At 32.6% G+C, this 22276-nt stretch overlaps 1 protein-coding gene across 1 annotated transcript; it reads left to right on the forward strand.

The window, feature by feature from the left end:
• The first annotated feature begins 2455 nt into the window (after positions 1-2455).
• On the forward strand, positions 2456-20403 carry LOC146537365 (segmentation polarity homeobox protein engrailed-like). Its single transcript, XM_085188266.1, has 3 exons — positions 2456-3350; positions 19136-19227; positions 19497-20403. Exons 1-3 carry the CDS (start codon positions 2588-2590, stop codon positions 19725-19727), a joined length of 1086 nt encoding a protein of 361 aa, XP_085044392.1. The 5' UTR covers positions 2456-2587; the 3' UTR covers positions 19728-20403.
• Positions 20404-22276: the final 1873 nt, after the last annotated feature.

Raw genomic sequence — 22276 nt, forward strand, 5'->3', positions numbered from 1 at the left:
CATCTTGAAACGACAGATGTTCATAATTAATTGCTTTATTATACAAATATTTCTAGTTATTCTATATTACAGTAACTACTATTCTACTATAGTAGTAGGTTACTAATACTGGAGTAAAGGTGTCGATATAATTGAGAGTTAAAGGAAAATGGTAAAGTGTGAACTTAAATGAAATAATTTTAGGTTCTGTAGATTTAAAAATATATATATTGTTGTAGTTCGATGTAATGTACGAGTATTTTATATGTATAAATTTCTTTCATATTTTAGCTCTTTGAATTAAATTCGAAAACAATATTTATACATATACATTTTAAAATAAAGTTTTATTTTTATGTTCCATATAGCAGGGTAGGCAGAGTGATCTACTATCTCTCTCAACGGTAGTTGAGATATTTCTTTCTTCGTCTTTGGGGTTGTGAGTTCGATTTCAGACCGGGTGAATGAATTATTTTCATTTCCTTGCTCTATTTAAAAAAAAAACGCATTGTTGAGTTCCGCCACTCAACACATAATAGCTCTAAGATAGAGTGGTGCCTGAGGAACAGTGCCTTAAAATTAGGTACCTCTGACTACCTCCTTTACCTCTACTGCCTCTGATACAGGTGAATATTTTTTTTCTTATACAGAACTCTAGTTGTATTAAATATGGTTTCGTGTTAATCCTACATAAAGGAATTTTTATTATTTCCTCGAAAATGTTTAACATTATTGAATGTATTGAGTTAAATATAATGAGATTTTTTTAAACAAGAAAAAAACTTTTAGTTAAGTTAATGGGAGTTTATGAGTAAGAATTTGTTTTATATGTATTTTTAATGGTAATTATGTAGTAAGTACCATCATTTTCTTAATCTACACTGTTATAAGGCACTAATGTTAACATATCTTCCTCATAAAGGATATCTTCGTAGGAATTTGACATCTCCTCTCTTACCGCCTACACTCATCAACCTGCCTACATATCAAATTTCAGTGTAAGTCCAGTAGTTTCGCCTGTATGTTGTCTGTCAGTCAGTCAGTAAGGCAAGAGTTTTATATACTTACATATTAATAGATTAGATAGTAAAAGCCTAATACCATAATTTATTGTCAGAACAACAGTTTTTTTAAATAAAGCACGCAAGCACCTATTGCATATGCATATGTTTTAAAATATTAATTTCACACAAATAAATGCTTCATTATAAAACTACAAAATTTTCGCTTATATTTAGTTATGATAGAGGTCAGTGACAGGGCAAAGCGCGGCGTTAAGTTCCATTTAACTATATAATTATAATCATTAACAATTGAAGGAATAATTATTATTAATAATAAAATAATGCCGCTTAACACGCAATTTCTCGAAAATAACAACACCTCACCTCTTCCTAGGCGGGAAAAGAGGTAAAGCTGCCTTTTTAATAATAATTATATAGGTACATCTAATAATAAAAATATTTGGTTCTAATGAAATAATTTTATATTAATTTTCCTATTTTATATTGAATGTTATCTATCTATCTATTAAGATTAGGCAAGCCTTAACTTAATCTCGACAGCTTTAATTGGCATAATAGTAGCTTGTGATTAACATAGCGTTAAATCTTAGAACAGGTATGTATATTATATAATAGTTGTGGAAGAGTGTTTGTTTGTTTGTTACTTAAAATATAAAGACGGCTGAGCCAATTTGGATAAAACTTATCATTTATTTTTGGCAACGGCACTGCATTTGATTGTAAATGCAATGATTATGTTAGTTAGTTCAGTTGGCACGGCGTTGAGTTTCGCTTATCAAAAAGTGGGGTACAAAGTGTCTCGACACTAGGTTATACTATAAAAAAGTTATTTCTTATTGAAAGTTTGTAACCTCCCAATAGAATAATCACTTCTAATTATGTAACCTAGCCTGATTTAGCCAAAATTTCGAAATAAAATATCAAAACTATTAAAAGCAAATATGTAGAGTTCTAGTTTAAAATTTATTAGTAAATAATATATCTAAATGTAACGAAATTAAAAAAAAACAGTCGCACAAACGTAAGAACACACTACAACCTAATTACATACTCTCTCGTCATTTAGGAAAATTGTCCCAACACTAAAAATACAGTACAAGATGGCGTCCTATCTATCAATATAATAATTCTGTCAAAGTTTAATTGAAATTCTGCGCCGGGCTCAAAGCGGCCCGCAGTATTATTGATACATTATGGTCCCGAAGAGAGCCATAGCAATTTACAACTGAATTACAAATCTCCATGCCCCTAAATACACAATCACGTTAAATCAATTGTCGGTACTCTATCCTTGTCCGATAACAGAAGCTACTGATAAGAGGGAAGGGGAAGCCCCCGGCGGACGTCGTTGGGCAATCAGGGCGAAAGTGACGCCTACCAGAATACCAGAGTGGGGGGGAGTACCTTGTTTGCGCTGGGGCGTGTCTGGTGGAGGCGCGTGGGGCGCAGTCGATCCGTGGCCGCCGCCGCGAGCGCAACTTGTGACGGTTTGACGTTTCCATTTGACAGCTGTCACGACTTGATAGTGCAACTGGGACATGTACAACGGTTGACGTTTTGTTGTGTTCCTGTTCCTTATCGTTATGGCGTTCGAAGACCGCTGCAGTCCGAATCAAGCGACGAGTCCTGGCCCAGTTACTGGTAGAGTCCCAGCGCCGCACGCGAGCTCAGCAAATATGACTTTGTACACGCAAAACCAGTACACTTGCACCACTATTGATTCACGGTTTGACAGATCGAACATGACGGTGGTTAAAGTTCAGCCTAATTCGCCGCCACCGAGCCCTGATCACAGCCAAGAGATGGACTACCAAAACTACTACCGCCCAGAAACACCTGATGTGAAACCGGTTATCCCTGATGACAGATTCGATTTGGATAAAAGAAATCGACAGCAAGCGGCTCCTTCGATTGCGTTTTCGATAACTAACATCCTCCACCCTGAATTTGGGTTGAATGCCATAAAGAAAACAAACAAAATTGAAGGTCCCAAATCAGTTGGACCAAATCACAGTATTTTGTACAAGCCATACGATTTGTCGAAGGAATATTCAAAGTTTAACTTCGATTATATAAAATCCAAAGATGACTTTAGTGCTTTACCGCCGCTGGGTGGTTTACGGCAGACTGTGTCCAATATTGGGGAAGTTCAGAAGGAAAAGGAGATACCAAAGATCCAGGAAGTACAGAAACGACCAGATTCAGCCAGTTCTATAGTTTCTTCGGCGTCCAGCGGGCTATCCACTTGTGGGAGCACGGATACGAATAGCCAGACTTCTCAAGGCAATAGTTCTTTATGGCCGGCGTGGGTCTACTGCACCAGATATAGCGATCGTCCAAGTTCTGGTAAGTTAGTTATTATTTTTTGACATTTTTTTTTAAACTTACAAGTGATTTAGTGACTAATAATTGATGTCTTTTGTAATATTATAGTATTTTGTACTTTCTTATTGGTGTTTTGGTAAATTCATTAGCATTTAATTTTTATTTTACTTTTATAAGATTTAAGTGCGTTGCGTGTAATAAAAATAATAGAAAATAGATAATCTAAGACTATACTACATTGGTAAAATAATATACATAATACAAAATAAATATAAGAAGGCCACTCTACATTGTTGCTAATAATTTATAACAATTGTATAGAAGAAAAGGATAATTATCTATAATTTTTTTATTTCTTATTTTATTCAAGGATTTCGAATGCTCGTCGATAATGGAACTAAACGCCAGTTCCTCTCAAATTGCTAGTTACCTGAACCGGTTTATGAATTAATACTTATCATAAAATTTTAAGTATATAATTTTTTTATTATTTTTTATCTTTCACGCTGTATGTCACATACCTATAGCAGGGAGAACTTAGTTAAAACACTTCGTTCCCCACGCGTCACCCAATTGTCGTAACATTGCGTAATTTGGCGGAACTCAACGCCGCGCTTTTTCTTGTTACCACCAAAGGAAATGAAAATATTAAATAATTCATTCCCCGAGTGGAATTGGAACCCACAACCGTCGCCTTTTCAGGCACTGCATAACGACGGCCATATTTAGTATGAAGCACAAAGTGTAACGAAATGCAATTAACACTATAATTTGGTTCTAATTAACTACAAATATACCCGTGGGTTTCTTAAAGCATTGAGTAATAATTTGGGTAATTTCATTATACCTCGTTTTTTTTTAATTAAGCTACGGCACAGTGTTAATTGTAACCGCGACGGTTCTGGGTTTGATTCCAATTCGAAGGAATGAATTATTTTCTATATCTCAGTCTGTTATAACAGAAAGATCTAACGGTTTCGTTTTTCTTTTGTTTTGTAATGAAATTATCATATGTAAGCTAGTCTGCAATATTCATTATTTCTTTGAACTAGGTTCTGATTACTAAGTATAATAAAAACAACTTAGTAGGTGTGGGTTGTAATCCATAAAAACTATTGTTGCTATATTTTTGAATAATCTCTCATTAATCGTTTTCGCTTTACTGGCTAAGCAAATTATGATGTTGTTTTTAATATCAATCACGTATACATATTATAATTGCTTTATTAATTTGTATTTAGTTAAAGAAAGAATCCATACAGTTTTCAACTATTCTACAAAATTGAACAGAGAATGTTTAAGAGAGTATTAAAATTTGCTATTCCTTATATTATTCTTTACGCGGCGTTGAGTTCAGCCACTTAACATGCAATATCTCAAAAACTCAGTGACAAGTGGGAAATAAAGGTCCTTAACATTAACCTCCCTCTGTTTAACCTGCTATGTTGGATACATACTAAAAATATAATCCTTTACTGATGCCATTGCGGCGTAATGAGTCTGACTACACGTTTTATAGTATTGGGTTCGATTCCAATTTAAGAGGATTACTTTTGTACGCAGTAAAAGTAAATTCAACAAATTTAGACCTTCAATTCAAACAGAGAGAGATTATCTAATGTTCTTAATTATGTTAGTGAGATTCCTGTTAGATTTCAAAAAATCTTAAAAGATTTTTTTTCATGTTATATACGGGATATATCTAAGCGAGAAGCGGGTAGGCGAAAAAAAGTGTAGGTAGGTATTATTAGAACCAAAATGAATTATAACTGTTTTTTATTTATTTGTAAACTATAAAAAACATAGGTAATAATAATATCAAATAATGAAAAAAAAAAACTATTTCACAGATAAGAGATAACGTTACTCTTTTCAATTGACTTATGAATACAAATATTTACATCAGGAATAGTTCGTGCGACTCGTTTGTATAATGTCATACAAAATATTACTAGAAAACATAAACGGCTTCACGCTTTATCTCTCCTTCTACCATGTTATACGGTAGGCGGAAGGTACCTAGTGTTAAGACACTCCGTTCTCTCGTTCTCTCCGTGTTGAATGGCGGGACTTAACGCCGCGCTTTATCTACCATAACTTCACGCTGTATCACGCATATAACAGCGTTAGTTGAGGGAACCTAGTGTTGAGACACACTGTTGCCCACAAAACGGCGGATTTTCGAGACATTACGTGTAGAGTGGTAACTCAACACCGCGCTTACCGTCCATCGCTTTTGACAACGGCCTGTATTTCTCAAAACTAATAGTAAATTCAATTTTAATATATGTATATTTAGTATATTATACATTCAAAGGGACATATCGAGGCGTATTCAAATGGCTCGTGACGACAGACCAGTGTAATACACTAAAGTTTGCTTTACATTGTGTTTTATGTATTATTCATACACAAATTACATCTCAATATTGTTTGATCGTTTGTGTGGGTTGTGTGTTTTTGGAGGTAGGTAGTGGGTTCGATTCTTTAGGTAGAATAATCAGATAAGTAAATATGAATGTAGCTTGAAAATTCTATGGAAAGTCTGTAACGGAGTGTATTAACACTATATTCTTAAAACAAAAGCTCTATTTTTTAAGTAGTACATTTGAAACGTTAGACGGCGGAGTTTAACGCAGTAGATTATTTGTTAAATCATATTTTTAATAATTATTTAGGTAGGTACAACAATCATTATAAACGAGACTTGTCGCTGTAAATATTATAAGCTTCGCTTACAACCGGAAATGGCTCTGACCTCAAATTAACGGTGGTTTTAAGTAAATCGTCTAAAATATTTTTTTACGCAATAAACCTTAATGACAAGGCATGTTTTTTTAAAAATATGACCTAACTATATATGTTTGTTTGTATTTTAGATATCAACACAAATGTACAGCTTAGCCTTGCGAGTCTAGACCTTAATGGGCTCGCTTCGACTCGCGGTGGAAAACCAGGCTTAATAGTAATACTCTACATGCCAAGTTTCTAAGTAGAATAGTTTTGTATGGTGCGTTGTCTGTCAGTCATTCAGTAACGGAGGAGTTTTATACATATGTATAAGTAGATAAAAACATTCATGATTTAAAGTTGAGTATGAGAATATTATTATTCTCATAAGTCTAGGTACATGATAAGTTTTCGCAGCAAGGTACCTTTATTATAATTTTAAAAAGTATAAAAGTTTTGTTTTTAATCTATGCTAATACAAGATGGCGCGACGATGACAGCTGTCAACGTGACAAGAACTGAATAAAATTAAGAACTGAACTGAATAAAATATATTTCCTATTACAGAAATAGATGTATAAGAATGTTTAACTCCTCATTTTTGAATTATTAATTTGTATGAACGTAAATAAAGTAATAGTTATATTATGGAAACAAGGCATTACTTGCTGTCTAACAGATAGCTGGTTCTATTTATACCTAGATATTATTTTACGTTAATTCCAATAAGATCTCTGCCCTTGTCAAGAGAAAGACAAAACGTTCCGTCACTCAATATGCAATGTCTCGATAATTCGGCGAAAAATGGCGGGCGGGGAGTACCTTAACACTAGATTCCTTCAGTTTATCCTATTTCGCGGGAAAATGCGTGAATCTTTTACATAAGAATATCTAGTTCAAGCGGGCGAGAACGCAACGTTAATTAAAACATATTTAAAAAAAATGACCCGAAGTGATATTTGAAGCTGAAACTATCAAGTAAAATTTAACATTTTAACTTTAAAGCATAAAGCAAGATAATAAAAATAAAACAGGAGACATAGACAATACTAGTAGGTATGACAGAGACTGGAACAATGTCAGTTTTTGTGTGGTGTTTTTTTAAAAATTAATAACAAGGCGGGCTAATTAGTAACGTGGTAGGTCCTGGGTTTGATACTTGTTTAACATATAAATAATTATTTACATATTTATTTATTTATTAATATGCACATTATAGATTGTCTCTAGTAAAAAGTGTAAGTTTTTATTTATTCCATACTATGCCTAAACGTTTCTATTATTAAATCCACACTATTAGACTAAATGAAGCTGTTGTCGATTTAATTCCCACTGATGAAATTAAACTTTTTACTTATGTATTACTCCCGTTCAAAGTGCGGTGTTGAGTTCCGTCACTATACAAGCAACGTCTCGAAAATTAAGCGGAAATTAGGAACAGGGTGTCTTAACACTCCACTCCTTATGCTAAAATAATCAAACTTGTAATGATTTTAAATATTATACATTGAAACATTACCACTGAACCACAGCGGTATTTTTAATTCCCGTTTTTAATGTTAATGTTAAAGATATAGCGGATCTCACAATGACAACATAATTACTCTCGAGTCCTCGCTACGTTACAATTTTGAATCATCTCTCAACTTGTTTGAAGAACAAGTTTAGTTAACCATATTTGATTGTTAATTTTTTTTCTTGAGTGGTTGGGGGTTCGATTTGTTTGACAAATAATATGGATAGGTTGTCGTCACTGTTATAGCGATGTTTGATTGTCATTCGCGAGAACACTTTTTTTTCATTTCATAGTTCTGGTAACAAAGCAATACGCGGCGCTCAGTTCCGCTATAGAAGTTAGAACACGTGGCGAAAAATTGATTAATGGATGGATAAACCAAACAAAAAAATATAATAGTGTTAGTAGAGACTAGAAAGCTGATCATAAGTGATTATTCAAGTGTGCACAAATTCTTTAACATTAACGATAAGAAAAAAAAATAGTGTATTAACATTACAGTCTACGTTATATTCAGAATGGGGGTAGAAATTTAAAACATACATTATTCCTACAAATAGACACGTAAGGGCGTGTCCTTATAATGTACAGTGCAAAATGGCGGCGCAAAAAAATAACAATTGTCACTTAAATAAAAATTCTTTGAAGAGTTTAAAACATCTGCCTTAATACATACATATAACATATATGTAGGTCTAGTTATATAATATCAGTCCAAAGAAAAATGGCCTAACTCAAGAATTTACATAAAAGAAAAAAATTAAAAAAAAACATCTTGATGCTGTGGTTCTCGCACAGCAGGATAAGCTGAGGGAGCCTAGTTTTAGATGCTCTGTTCCACATGCACCACCCATTTTTGATACATTAAATGTTGAGTGGCGTAACTTAATGCCGCTGTTTGTCTACAAGAACGGGAAAATGAAAATCATTTATCATGTAGGTGTTACGCTCGAGGTAATTTTTTATTATTATTTATTTATAAGCATAAAACTAATACGATATTTGAGAGAACGGGGAGTGATGATTTTCTTTCTCTCCTTTCGCAAGAGAGCGTGTGAAATACGATTATATTGTAATAAAAAAAAATGTTTTTTACTGTCCACTGTCAAAGAATAAGACACACTACCCACTATTTCCTTTTACGTATAATTTACGATTCTTACAAACAAGATTTTTATGTTAAGCAAACTTGTTTTAGTTTCAATTAAGTAATTATATGTACCTACATACATACAAATATTGGTTATACTGCAAACATTTTGTATTATCCTCTACCGATTTTGAACCTGTTACTATGAACGATAACAATTTAATTCTGTTTACCTATAGAAGGGTAGGCAGAGAGACCGTCATGACTCTCCATTCTTTAACTTATTTTATTATTATTGATTGAACAATATGTTAACAAAAAAAAAACATTTTTCCCACATAGCAGAGTATGCTCTTAGGCTGCGAGAGAAGTGTCAAGACACTCCGTTCCCCACTTGTATCCCAAATTAGTGACATTGCGTATTGACTTGGACAAAATATACGCGGCACATAAACTCAGAGAGAGTAGAGAAATAAAAAATATTTTATTCTGTTTACGTTCAGCCTTTGTTTCGGAAATTCGGCGGTGCGTGGGGGGCGGAGTATCTCAACACTCTCTCTCATCAGACCTTTAATATGCAGGGTACAGCGTGAAGCAGGATACAGCGTAAAAAAAAGAGTTAACAATGTTGCCACAATAATAATATAATATACCACCGAAGTGGATAATTTTTTCATTAATGCCCAGGTGCTGATACCGCTCGTACAAAAACTGGTGCAATTGAGGAACGATCATCGTAACCTACCGACTTAATTTTGCCTTTGTCCAAAAATTTGTGGACAGTTGTCGAGAAAAGGCTATGTGGATTAATCGTTTGTTTTATTTTTAATTATTTGGCTGTATTCGCGACAGTTGTAGATTCGATTTGGAATAATGTGGAACTTATTAAAGCTAAATACAAAATTATAGAAAGCTAATAAATAATAAACAAACCATTAAAATACATAAACGGATAGTCACTATATATGTAGTTATTATGTAATTAAGCTATATATAGAATGGCGGGATTCCATGGTGTGGTGGTGTAATTGGTTCAGCGACTCTGTAATACTGTGGAATGTAAACTAGGCGGTTCAGAGTTCGATTCCCACTCGATGGAATTAATTATTTTCATCTGCTCATCTGCTAACACAAAATGTTTTAAAAAAAATTGGGTGGTGTGTAGTGAAACAGAGTGCCTCAACATTAGGTTCCCTCTGTCTCCTACCCAGTGGCGTAGCTAGGGGGGTGCGAGCGGTGCGGTCGCACCGGGCATCAAAAGGAAAAGGGGCATCAAAGTCGACAATTACTTTGTTTTTCTTTGTTTTTTTAGATTTTTGACCATTTTAAAGGGCATCAAGTCCCCTAAGCCGCACCGGGCATCAAAAGGAAAGGGGCATCAAAGTCGACGATCACGATTTTTTTTTAGAACTCATCAAAGTCGACGATCACTTTATTTTTTTAGACCTTAGACCATTTTAAAGGGCATCAAATCTCCTAAGCCGCACCGGGCAGCAAATTCCCTAGCTACGCCACTGCTCCTACCCTCGCATGTACGGGATACAGCGTGAAACAAAACAAAGTAATGTGGGTTCACTCGCGGAAGCTAGTTTGATATAAGCTCTCTCACTTGAAAGCAAGTTATTCTCATTTTCCTACCCTGGATGTAGCAAAATAGGCAAGACACTCCGTTCTTCTCTTAAAGAATTGAATTGAGATTTGGAACCCAACGCCGCGTTTTGTCCTGTTCATAGAGCAAAAACATTAAAGTTATTAATTTTCCCGAGTGAGAATCGAACCTACAACCGCCGTGATTAAACGCTGTGCCATGTTTGCATGTTGCCATCGGCCTCAGCTATAGATATAATTTATCTATTATAAATAGTTTATATCCGACTGTACTTTAAAGTATTTAGTTAATTTTAATTAGCATCCTTCGAGCAACTGTAACGATTACTTTTGAGAAGCGTACCGTTAGTGTTGGGTGCTTGAGTATCGATACTTTAATTATAGTATTACAATGTTAGCGCGGGTATCGAATGTGTTACTTTTGTTTATGAGATTGTAATAGAGAGTTTTCATAATTAATTTAAAAAAAAATAAGACAACTTTTAAATGTTGCATTTTTCGCCGTGATTGTGGGTTTAATTTTTATTTGCGATATGTGAAATATAACAGCGTGACGCTATATATTTTTTATTAACGCTATTATATTCCACATAAACAGAGTCAATAGAATGTTTACTATAAAAGGCATTCTTGAATGGCGGAACTCTCGCCCTACTTTATCTAGTCACTAGAGCGAGGGAAAGAAAATAATTTATTCCGCCAAGTGTGAATCGAACCCACAAATGTCGTGTTTTAAGACAAATACTGTACCGCTGCGCCGCGATAGCTGTTTCTTTAGGTCTCCCGCCACCCAATACGCAATGTCTTTAAAATACTTTAAGTCAGACATTAAGCCTAAGCTACTAAAACATTTTCTCAACGAACAAAAAAGCACATCTCTATCAAACATATTCTCACAGTGCAACAACAGAACAATTAAAACATCGATTTTATTTCCACGTAGCAGCCATAATCGAATAATTACATAATTATTGTAAATCGTTATTTCCTTCATACAACCAAATATGGTCGACTATTTGAATAGCATTCATTACATACTACAGCAAATGAATTCTAGGTTTTATATTAAAACGGAATTTCATCCAATTAACTATGGTTAGTGAATCGTTGTAATATTGCAATAGTTTTTTGGTTAAGGTCGTGGATTCGATTTCTTTTCGATGTTTAGTTAGTCTTTACCTTAATTTTATATGTAGGTATATTAATTATTTTTTTTAAATAATTTGATAATTTCATGAATAGTGAAATGTCGATATTTTTTAGGCACATCCCTATTAAATAGTGTTGTAATATATCAAATTAGGAAAGATATTCGGCCTTATATTATTAAATTATATAAAAATTATAATAAATTAAAATTCTTGTATAAATAAATATAATGAATACATTAAATGATTTTTCTCACGACAACGTAAATGGAAGAAAAGAACGTACATTAGTTGAGCTTTTAAATTTCGTAACTTTTTATATTAACACTTGCTTTCACCTGCGACTTCTTCTACTTCTTCTCAGTATAATCGTTCATTTATGTCGAATAGTTTTTTCTTGTTTTTCAATCTTCTGTTAATTAGCGGAACTAAACGCCGCACTTTGTCGTACTATACCAAACATAAATAGACGTTATTAACAACATAAATATAATATAAGTATTTTATATCGATAAACGGCTACGACAAAGCACACAACTACCTACCGGGAACCGGCCACCAAGCTTCACGGTTTTTCATCTAAGATATTCGCTAATAACTTGATTTCTATAGTGTAGAAGTTTCGGAGTTTTTGCACCGGACGCGCTGTACTGACGATTTATTTGTATGTATGTATATATGTGTATATCTACGTAACTACCTACATACATTGTATTTAAGCCCATTGTGGCCCAGTTGATTATAAACGAGATTTTCGTGGATTTGATTTCCGTTTAGGGGAATTAATTTTATTCATTTCCTATCTGCTGTAGAAAAATTCAGCGGAATGCCTTTATGCTAGGTTCTCTCTAGGTCTAACCTGCTTTGCAGGATAAATCGTGCAGGCGTCCGTAAAATCCGTTTTGAAAGAATAGGCATGGCATATCAATAGAACCAGACCGGTAAAGGTGCATAGTGTCCAGACACTACTTTTCCTTGCCGTAAAAGAGTAAGTGCGTGTTACACATACATACATACATACAAATATTTCAAGATTAAGCAAGTTTTTAATAAATTCACTTGTACATTTTTGGTATTTACTAATGTGCTTCCAATTTGGTAATGATTAAATATTTATATAGCCTTTTTTGATATAAAATATTCTGTCGGTATGTTGCTACTTAGTTGCATATAACGACATGACGTTGTACAACGGAGACTATAGGTTCAAATTTGTGAAATGTGTGAACGTGATGGTTGTGGGTTTGCTTCCAACTCTTTAGTTACTAGTAGTATTATAAAGCTGAAGAATTTGTTTGGTTGAACTCGCTTATCTCAGGAACTACTGGGTCATATTGAAAGGTTTGAAAGAGTTTGTAGTAAACTTCGTATTTTTGTACGTAACCCACTGTTCCTGAGGTCAGTCACTGTCAGTCATATTAGTTATTTCCATTAGACCATTGAAGCGAAGTCACAGGCAAAAACTAGTGTTAAATATAACAGGCTTATACCATTTTAATATAGATATTTATATACACACCACTAAAGAAAAAATGGCAAAAAATCTAGGCATTGTTAAAGGAAATTCTTGAAAATCACGCACATTACGCAACGCACCCTAATCGTTGTATTGAATAAAATCAATTTATTACGTTCATACCAAAAACGACGTTATTTTAAACTGTTTAAAGATCAAAATGCTAGTGTTGTAATACTTATAAACCTACGATTGGACTAAGTAAAGTTAACTTTTATTGTTACTTGAGTAAAATTATTTTTACTTCTTTTAGAAAACGTATAAAAATGTGAACGTAGCGGGATTTGAACCCACGCTTCCTGGACGGTTTATTTTTACTATTTTCTGTTCTAATAACGGTGAAAACATTCAAATTATTATTTATTAATACTTTTTTATATATCTCAGGAACTATTGATTCAAATTAAAAAATCCTTTGTTTTGTATAGTCAATTCATTAAGGAAGGCTAAGGCTATGTTAGAGCACATCACAATATTACCACTTATTAAACTTGTAAATTGTACCTAAGAATTTCGACATATTTTGATTAGAACCTAAGGCTTAGTGGTTGGAGCGCTGAGATAATTTTTCAAAAGGCGCATGTTTGAATTCCGCTACGTTCACTCTTTTATCCATTCTCTAAAGCATTTATCTCCAAAACTCAAAACTTGAAGATTTCTTATTAAAAAGAAAGAATGTTTTAAAAATTTCACATTGTCATATCATAATAATAAGTGTGGGTAGATATAAATATTTTAATTCGACCGCACAAATTCTGAGTAAGACATAAAATTAAAAAGGCATAATCGTCACATCGTTATAAAAGGTTGCAAGTCTTGAAAATATTTGAGATTCTTTTATATTCCTTTTATGTATTCGGGCACGGGCTTGAGTTGTATTAAAATTTTTTGACAATTTTTAGTTTTATATATAACAATATATATATACTTTTGTGATAAGTATAGAAAGTCTATATATAATTAGTTAAGACAGGTGTTAGGTCACCCCATCTTTAGGATAAATTTATTGTCAGTCTTTAATATAATGTTTTAAAAGATCTTTTTACATAACAATTTCTTTTTATTTTTAATTCTGGACACGTTGCGTGTTGAGTAACGGAACTCAACGCCGCGCTTTGCCTCGTCAGTACAGCGAAAAATATAAAATATAAAATATTTCATTTCCTCGAGTAGGAATCGAACCTACAACCTGTAGCGTTTACAGTTTCACGTTTGTGTCCCTGATCCCCTTTCTTTTCTTCTTAGGTAAAAATATCTTTGGAATAAAAAGAAGCCTCTTGTATGTTTCCATCATATACAATCGTATAAACTTTAATAGTGTTGTCATTATAAAAAATAAATAATTTATAATGCGTGTAGAGTATATAATTATTAAAACATATAATTAATAAAAAAATGAATAATAAGGTGATTTATAACCGTTTCGTATGATATACAATTAATTCTTAATAAACTCGCTACCATAAACGACCTCGAAATACCTTTTAACGGTTTATATGTAGGTATTTCAACATTAATTTATGTAGGTATATATTTTTTATTATAAAAAAAACATGTAATTGTAAATAGGGATAGGATAGTAACATGCTACAGCCAATTAAAGTACATAAAATATAACACTGCGGAACTTAACGCTGCGCCGGTCTAACCGGTCTTACCGGAGTTATGGAATAAAAGTCACTTAAATAATAAACTACGAGTGGGAATCGAACAAACAACAACCTCGCTTACTGTCAGACATCAAAAAAACTAATTACAACTAAATACAGGATAATAACATAGTTAGAGACAATTAAAGTACATAAAATTACTTAATTACCTACCGCAGTAATCAATTAATTGGTTTATACGAGGATGTGACGTGGCCACATTCGTATGGAACTCACGTACTGTATGAGATGAGTTTTAAATACTTACTATATAATTATGTAGATATAATTTATTTAGTTTTTTATAGCTTCACGCTGTATCCCGCATATAGCAGGATAGGAAGACGGAACGTAGTGCTATGACATATCGATGCCCACGCACCGCCCAATTTTTGAAGTGTTGGGTGGTGAAATTCAATTTTATTTTGTTACCAAGGGGAAGAAATGAAAATATTTTTTATTATTTTTCACGAGTGCGAATCGAACCCACAACCGTCATGTTTACAGTTATGTGTGTGTAAATAAAAAAATAAAAAAATCCTATGTCTTTCTGATACATAAGTTTCATCTATGTACATCCTTTCAGTAGTTTAAGTGTTAATGTGGAACAAACATCCATCCTCACACACTATCATATTTGTAATATAAGTGGGATTTTACCTACCAACACATAAATTGTTACGCTACTGCCCTAACGATGGCATTGGAATGTTAATATATAAAGTTGCACACTCTGTCTTTTTATACACTAATTGTTTTGTGATATACAGACAGACGTAATGGCCGTTTTAATCTATATTAAGTGATTGTGGTTTAAATTATTATAGCTTTAATATGTAAGGGTAGGGTTGCGGGTTCGATGCACGCTCGGGGGGTCGGGGGAATGAATTATTATGTTATAATAACTTCTAATACGCCTGGTGATACCTAGTATGGTCATTATCTATATATATAAAAGGACTTGTCCTCACTGACTGAGGTAAGACGCACGCACAGCCGTAACCGTTGTGCCTAGAATCATGAAATTAGGATTTCGCTTTCGCTTTCGTAATCTGGACATCCACTAAGAAGGGATTTTGAAAAATTTTAACCCTAAAGGGGTGAAATAGGGGTTCAATGTTTGTATGGAAAAAAATTTAAATCGGCACCGATTTTTATAAAATTTGAAATTTAGATTTTTAAAAGCATTTAATTGAACACGTATTTCATCGTTTTCTAGAATTCTCCCCCTAAGGGTGCAAATAAGGGGTTGAAAGTTTGTATGGAAAAAATCTTAAATCGCCACCGATTTTTATAAAATTTGAAATTTATTTGAAATTTATTTTTTTTCTTAAAAATATTTCATTGAACACATGTTTCATGGGTTATTAGAATTCACCCCTAAATACGCAAGCGAAGTTGCGCGCGTGCGCTAGTCTTATATATATATCGTTATTTCCATTTCCTCGCTCTCGTTACAAGACAATGTCTCGAAATTTGGGCGACGCGTGAAAACAGAGTGTCTTAACACTAGGTTCCTTCTGCCTACCCTCGTATATACAGGATACCACGTGAAACTATTAATTATTATTATTAATATAGTCATTAATTATGAATATATTGAATTTTTCTAAAAAAATGCATAATAAATAACCGTCAATCCTGTTAATGCCACAGCACATTCATCAAACGATACCAATCTCAGAAATAGCTTCTAGAACGTAATTTCTAGAAATATACATGTATGTAGGTACGAATACGCTTTTAAAACAATTTTATTTGTAATTTTGGTTTTTACACCTCCATTTTTATAGTCTTTTAATTAATTCTGACTTTATTACCTTAGCAATAGAACAGGAAATGGAGTGATTTACGAAAAATACTTTCTTTCCTCGCAATAAAAATGTGTTATACGCCTTTGGGATAACGTTTATTTTCGTTCTTTTATTCATTTTAAGACTTACGTTTGTTTAAAATCCCACCTTGTTGCCTGAAAATACGAATCTTTTCTTTTTTTTTTTCATGCAATAGCTGCCAGGGCTATTCATCACTCGATAAAGCGGGCTGTAAGATTTTTTTTATTCAGCTCTTTTAATTAAACAAACTTGGAATAGAGGATTTTCCGTAACGAGGCGTTGTTCTCGACGTGTAAAAATACTGTACATCTTTTGTTTTTTTTTTTTTCAAAATGTTCCTTCTGTATTTTATTTTCAGGTTCGATTTCCACTGGTGGAAATGAAGTATTTAATATTTCTATTTTCTCGTTCTGGTAACGAGGCAAAGCGCCGCGTTGAGTTGCGCCACTCAACACGCATTGCTTCCAGAATTCGACGAAAAATGGCGGACGGAAGCGTCTTAATGGGCACCGAGTGTTTTAACATTAGGTTCCTAAGTTCCCTTTGCCTACACATAAGGGATATCGTGTATATATAGCGTGAAGCTAAAAAAAACTTATCTGCACTTTTTTAATATTGCAGGAGATGTAATCAAAGCTCTAATGAAAAGTTATAATTGTTGTAATTGTGAATCAGGTTTATGTCGGACATCCATTTGTCTTATGCATATTTAGTACCGTCATTAATGGTCGGCGTTGAGATCCGCCAGTCAACACACATTCGAATGTCTGCGAAAGTTGAAGATGCGTGCGAAACGGAGGATAAAAAACAATATACTTTTACTCACATCTTTTAAATCAGCAAAAACACATTTCTTCTTCAACAAAACGACCATTCACAATATTATGGAACAAAATAAATAAAATTGATACAATTAATCTCACGGAAAGCGTAAAAGTGTTACTGTATACCGCTGATAGGGGTTTCCCGCGCAAAGATTTATTAATACAGACTACATACAGACTGCAGACACGCTAAACGATCCTTCGCCACAGATAAAACTAAATTTACAATGGCCGCGTTCAGCTTACATGTGACTTGTGGGGGTAGAGGTTTTTTTATTTTGTTAAAAATGTTTTGTAAAAATGTTTATTTATTTAATATTATTTTTATATTTTTGTTTATGAACAGATAGGCAATCTATAATTACTAAAATACAATTTTTTGTTAGTTTCACGCATAATACTTAATGTATTTTTTTTATATTCATTAATCTTAACGCCGACGGTATATCAATATTATATCAACAATATTTTCTTTATTTTCCTTCTTTCTAACCCACAGACAAAAAAAACCTAAAAATTAGTTCTTTTACAATGTTAATCAAAATGTATTAAGTTGTAGCATACATAATTAATCTGTTGCGTTTTTTTTATTATTTCAACACATTTACTCAAGATTTAAGACGGCAATTAAATAATATTAAAAGTGTAATAATAACAACTCAATTACAATTATGGTAATAATTTAAATTGAATTATTTATGGATACGATAAGAACTTTGTTGTGAAAATTGTTTTTTTTTTTTGCCTAACCGGTTTTATTTGCATACCTACGATATAATGAAATCGTAAGGCTACAGCTTATCGCAAATGTCATAAATAAATAAAACTTTACTAAGTATATATTTAATTCAATGTAATTTAAAAAAAAATGTATTTTGGCGTATTTTGTCAGTTAGTCCAGTAGAAAAAATATGAGTAAAGTATTACTTAATTCTTGTTATCCGCTTTAATGAAAGTTTTATTTTAAACAAATCTAAATATAATTAAAATATTTGTAACCATCCTTAGCGAAGTTCTTAAATAATTTACTTGACATTACAATAGTACAATTAAAATTATGATTATACATTAAATATAACTTATATACCTATAAGTTTCACTACAAAACCTAATTAAATCAACACGTGTAGTAACAATATGTTTTCTCAAATTACGTCGAATATGCTTTAATTATCTGTAATTTTGGGGTGCTGCGTGTGGGGTCGGCCTTACTCGGTAGTCGTTGGCCTATATCTACTTAATCTATATTCATTATGTTTAACGTCTTGAATTATAATTATGTATTAGAAAAAAAAAATAGTTAGATTTGGTATTTTTTTAAGTAAAGTATATTTATAAATTATATAAGAACGACGTAATTAATAATTTTATTTATATTATTATTCAAAAATAAGTTTAGTTTAGTTATATAATTCCTCGAGTAGAAATTGAACCCACATCGTTTTGTCTGTGCGTTGTCAGTAACGGATGAATTTTATAATAGGTATATTGTATAAACAATGAAACTCCCTCGTTCCGTTCGTTAATTTTTAATGCCACTTAAATATCCGAACAAAACTGTAATAGATAATTGTTAGTAATTAAATATATTTTGATTCTTAATTAAACCCCTTTTGTACGAATGGGCGTTTAATTATATAAAACATTTTATTGAAAGTGTTTTCTTTTCTGTAATATTTACTTGTATTTTATTAATTAGTATATAATGTGGATCGGTACTATTGTAAAGTATATCTTTTCACAACACTACAATACTTTATTTGTCCCGAGTGGGTATCGAACCCACAACCGTCAAGCTTGCAGTCACTTTTTGCCGCTACGCTTTGGCAGTCTCTAATTTATATAACTTTACTACATACTTTACTTAATCCTATTTTTCTTTGTTAACAGGTCCAAGAAGCAGAAGGCTAAAGAAGAAAATGAATCCAGAAGAGAAGAGGCCAAGAACGGCGTTCAGCGCAGCACAACTTGGTAGACTAAAGGTGAATAGACACAATAATAAATACATAGAGATTTCAAGAATACAATGAAACAAATGATTATATTAATCGCATTTTAACGTTTTTAAATATTGAAAGAGACGCAACCAACGTTTTTAGATAGTTTTCCCGCATTCATTCACATAGGTATATAATTAGTTTTAAAATAAAAGAAAATAAATTATATATATTCCACCAAATGAGCAACTTAAACAAAACCTTTTTAAGAATCATAATATTTCTCATTTTTAACCTAAAAATTTTGTCAACAGCACGAGTTTGCGGAAAATCGCTATCTGACAGAACGCAGAAGACAGGCCCTAGCTACAGAACTAGGTTTGGCTGAAGCCCAGATCAAGATCTGGTTCCAGAATAAGCGGGCTAAAATCAAGAAAGCTACTGGTCAAAGGAACCCTTTGGCCTTACAACTTATGGCCCAAGGTCTCTATAACCATCGCACTGCGACAGAGAGTGATGAAGAAGAAGAGATTAGTGTTACGTAAAGTTTTTGAGTTTTTGTGGAAAAGATAGTTTTGTAACTAGAACAGTTTAAAATTGTGTTTTAAATTTTGATGGTATAATTTCAAAATGTATACCATTTTATCAATTATTAGAAGAATTAATCTTTTTTTTATATAGGTATATAAACATTAATTGTGACAAATAAGGACAGAGAAATACAGATTAATAATGTTACAAATTAAACAAATAATAATAGTAAGTACTTATTTAATATTATAGTCTGTTTCTGTATTATAATAAGTAGATAAATACACTTATGTAAGTATTATAATTATAACAAATTGTTCCTCTATTGTAAATTATATTAAAATGATCATTATTTTTATTTATTATGAACGAAAATTAAGTACATTAGTATGTATGTCTGTCTGTGTGTCTTAACACAGTGTTAAAATATATAATGCCGTCCTTGAAATGTATAAGGACTTTTTAAATAAATTAAACGGTATACAATATCTTTTTAACTAAATTATATAGATAAAAAATCTTTGGTAATAAAAAATTGTCTAATTATAAAAAAATAATCTACTTAAAATATATTATTATATGTACATTGTTGATTTTATCTTTCATTTTGATATCTTTGACACTTTTTAAATTTAGAATTCATAAAAAACAACGTCCATGTCACTTCTTATTGATAGTCTGTCAGCAATCGCCTTAGCCTTAGCGCGCACTGGTGACTTTTGTCACGGTGACTGAATAAATTTTTTGTCACTGACATGTCACCATACTTTTCGCGACTGCGCGCACTTGCGATGACAGTGACGAAACTTTTTACATTTGATAAAATGGAACTCGAAAAGATGGTTGTCTGTGCACTTATATTAAGAAATAGAAAAAAAGCAAACGTAGTAAATATTGGCTTTCAACTTTTCATTTGTCATAGAGCAATGGCCTCAACTCAATTTCGTCAATCAGTATTGTCATTGTCTATTTTATTTTCATGAAAACACACGTTTTGCCTTGGTGATGAACTTGACGCCATTCTTGAAATAAAAATTCGGTGCTGCAATGCAACACCCTGCTGTTTCATGTTTATGCGGAAGACGACTAGTATGGAAACCGCAAGGGGAGGTGACATTTAGTTGCTAATGCGCGCACGGGCATACAAATCTATGGACGCGGTGACAGTTGCGTCACCGGCGTGTTGCCGTCCTCCGCGGACAAAAAGTCACCCAATTGTCACGTATCCAAATGCGCGCACCTTCATTAAGTGTAATGTACACGGTGACAGTGACGCAACAGTCACGGTGACAAAAATCACTAGTGCGCGCTATACCTTAATCGAAGAATATAATATTTTTTGGGATTGGAAGAAACTGTCATTAAATTATTAAATCAATTTATGCAATATTTATTAAATACCCAAAAAGATGCGATAATAACCAATTAGTGTAAGTTAATTAAAATGTTATAATAGAGGCTTATTTTTAATGTTGTTAAAAACATAGATTTAAAAAAAAAACAATCCCATTTAAAAAAAGTAAGTAAAAAATATATATTTTTATTAAAACGTAATGATTGTTTTACACTTGATGTATTATATTTTAAAAAGAGCAGCTTTGGAGTTTGCCGGCTCTTCTCAGCAGAACTGCTTTCCAAGCCGGGGCGGTGGAAGCTGCCTAGGATTGACACTACAGACATTTTAAAGATAATTAATAATACAAAAATAGGTATTTGTACAAGTTTTTTTTTATAATTTTAATATTATATTCTCATTGAGACACTTGTGGTGGTGGGAGAGCGACTGACTCCGAGCATGGTGATTGTGGGTTCGATTCAGGGGAACTTAATTTCCTCCACCACTCAACACACAACTCGAACAGCCAGAAAGTGGAGATTCGAGTATCTAAACATTAATGTTTCCTTCGCCTACCATTCTTTGTCAGATAAAACGTGGAGTTCTTATTATATCTATGTTTTTAATATAAAATGTGTATATAGTCTGTAAAAATTGTAAATATTTTAAAAAAGGAAAGTCATATTTATATTAATAAAAATTGTGTTAAATTAAGATTTAGTCGAATTCTCTTCCATTAATTTTGTTCATTGTAAATAGTATTTTAAATTGTGTTATAGACTGTGTAGGATACGTTTGTGAATAAACTATATGGTTTTTTGAAATTTATATGTTGTTTCTCTTTATTCCTAACCTAATTTTTATAGCGGCGTAACTCTACGCTATAGGTACCTTAAGATTAAAGAATGTTATGACACCAGGTTCTCTTTGTCTACGAGAGGCAGAAAATAAGGAGCGGAGTGTCCTAACACTATATATACAGCGTGAGGCTGAAAAAAAATTATATACAATAGATAGCTTTTACAAAACAAAAACCATTTTGAGCTTCTCTACTTTTTTCTAAAGTAGTGCTTAAGTATACTTAGACAGGACGACTGATTTAATTGTTTTTTTCTACTATATAATAAATTAGTCTAGCTGTCAAATAAATCATACACCAGTAAATCACTTGTAATTTAGCTCTACTCGGAATCGAATGCGCTACTAATTGTTCAGTGTCCGAGCATT

This window comes from Heliconius melpomene, chromosome 7 (genome assembly GCF_056956725.1).
Source record: "Heliconius melpomene rosina isolate 202511_hmr_F chromosome 7, ASM5695672v1, whole genome shotgun sequence".
NCBI lineage: Eukaryota > Metazoa > Arthropoda > Insecta > Lepidoptera > Nymphalidae > Heliconius > Heliconius melpomene.

What these genes read in the sequence shown, in the direction of transcription:
- LOC146537365 (XM_085188266.1), top strand. Translation starts at nt 2,588, where the DNA reads ATGGCGTTCGAAGACCGCTGCAGTCCGAATCAAGCGACGAGTCCTGGC. An exon ending in TAGCGATCGTCCAAGTTCTG is followed by an intron (nt 3,351 to 19,135) that starts GTAAGTTAGTTA and finishes CTTTGTTAACAG; the next exon opens with GTCCAAGAAGCAGAAGGCTA. An exon ending in CACAACTTGGTAGACTAAAG is followed by an intron (nt 19,228 to 19,496) that starts GTGAATAGACAC and finishes TTTTGTCAACAG; the next exon opens with CACGAGTTTGCGGAAAATCG.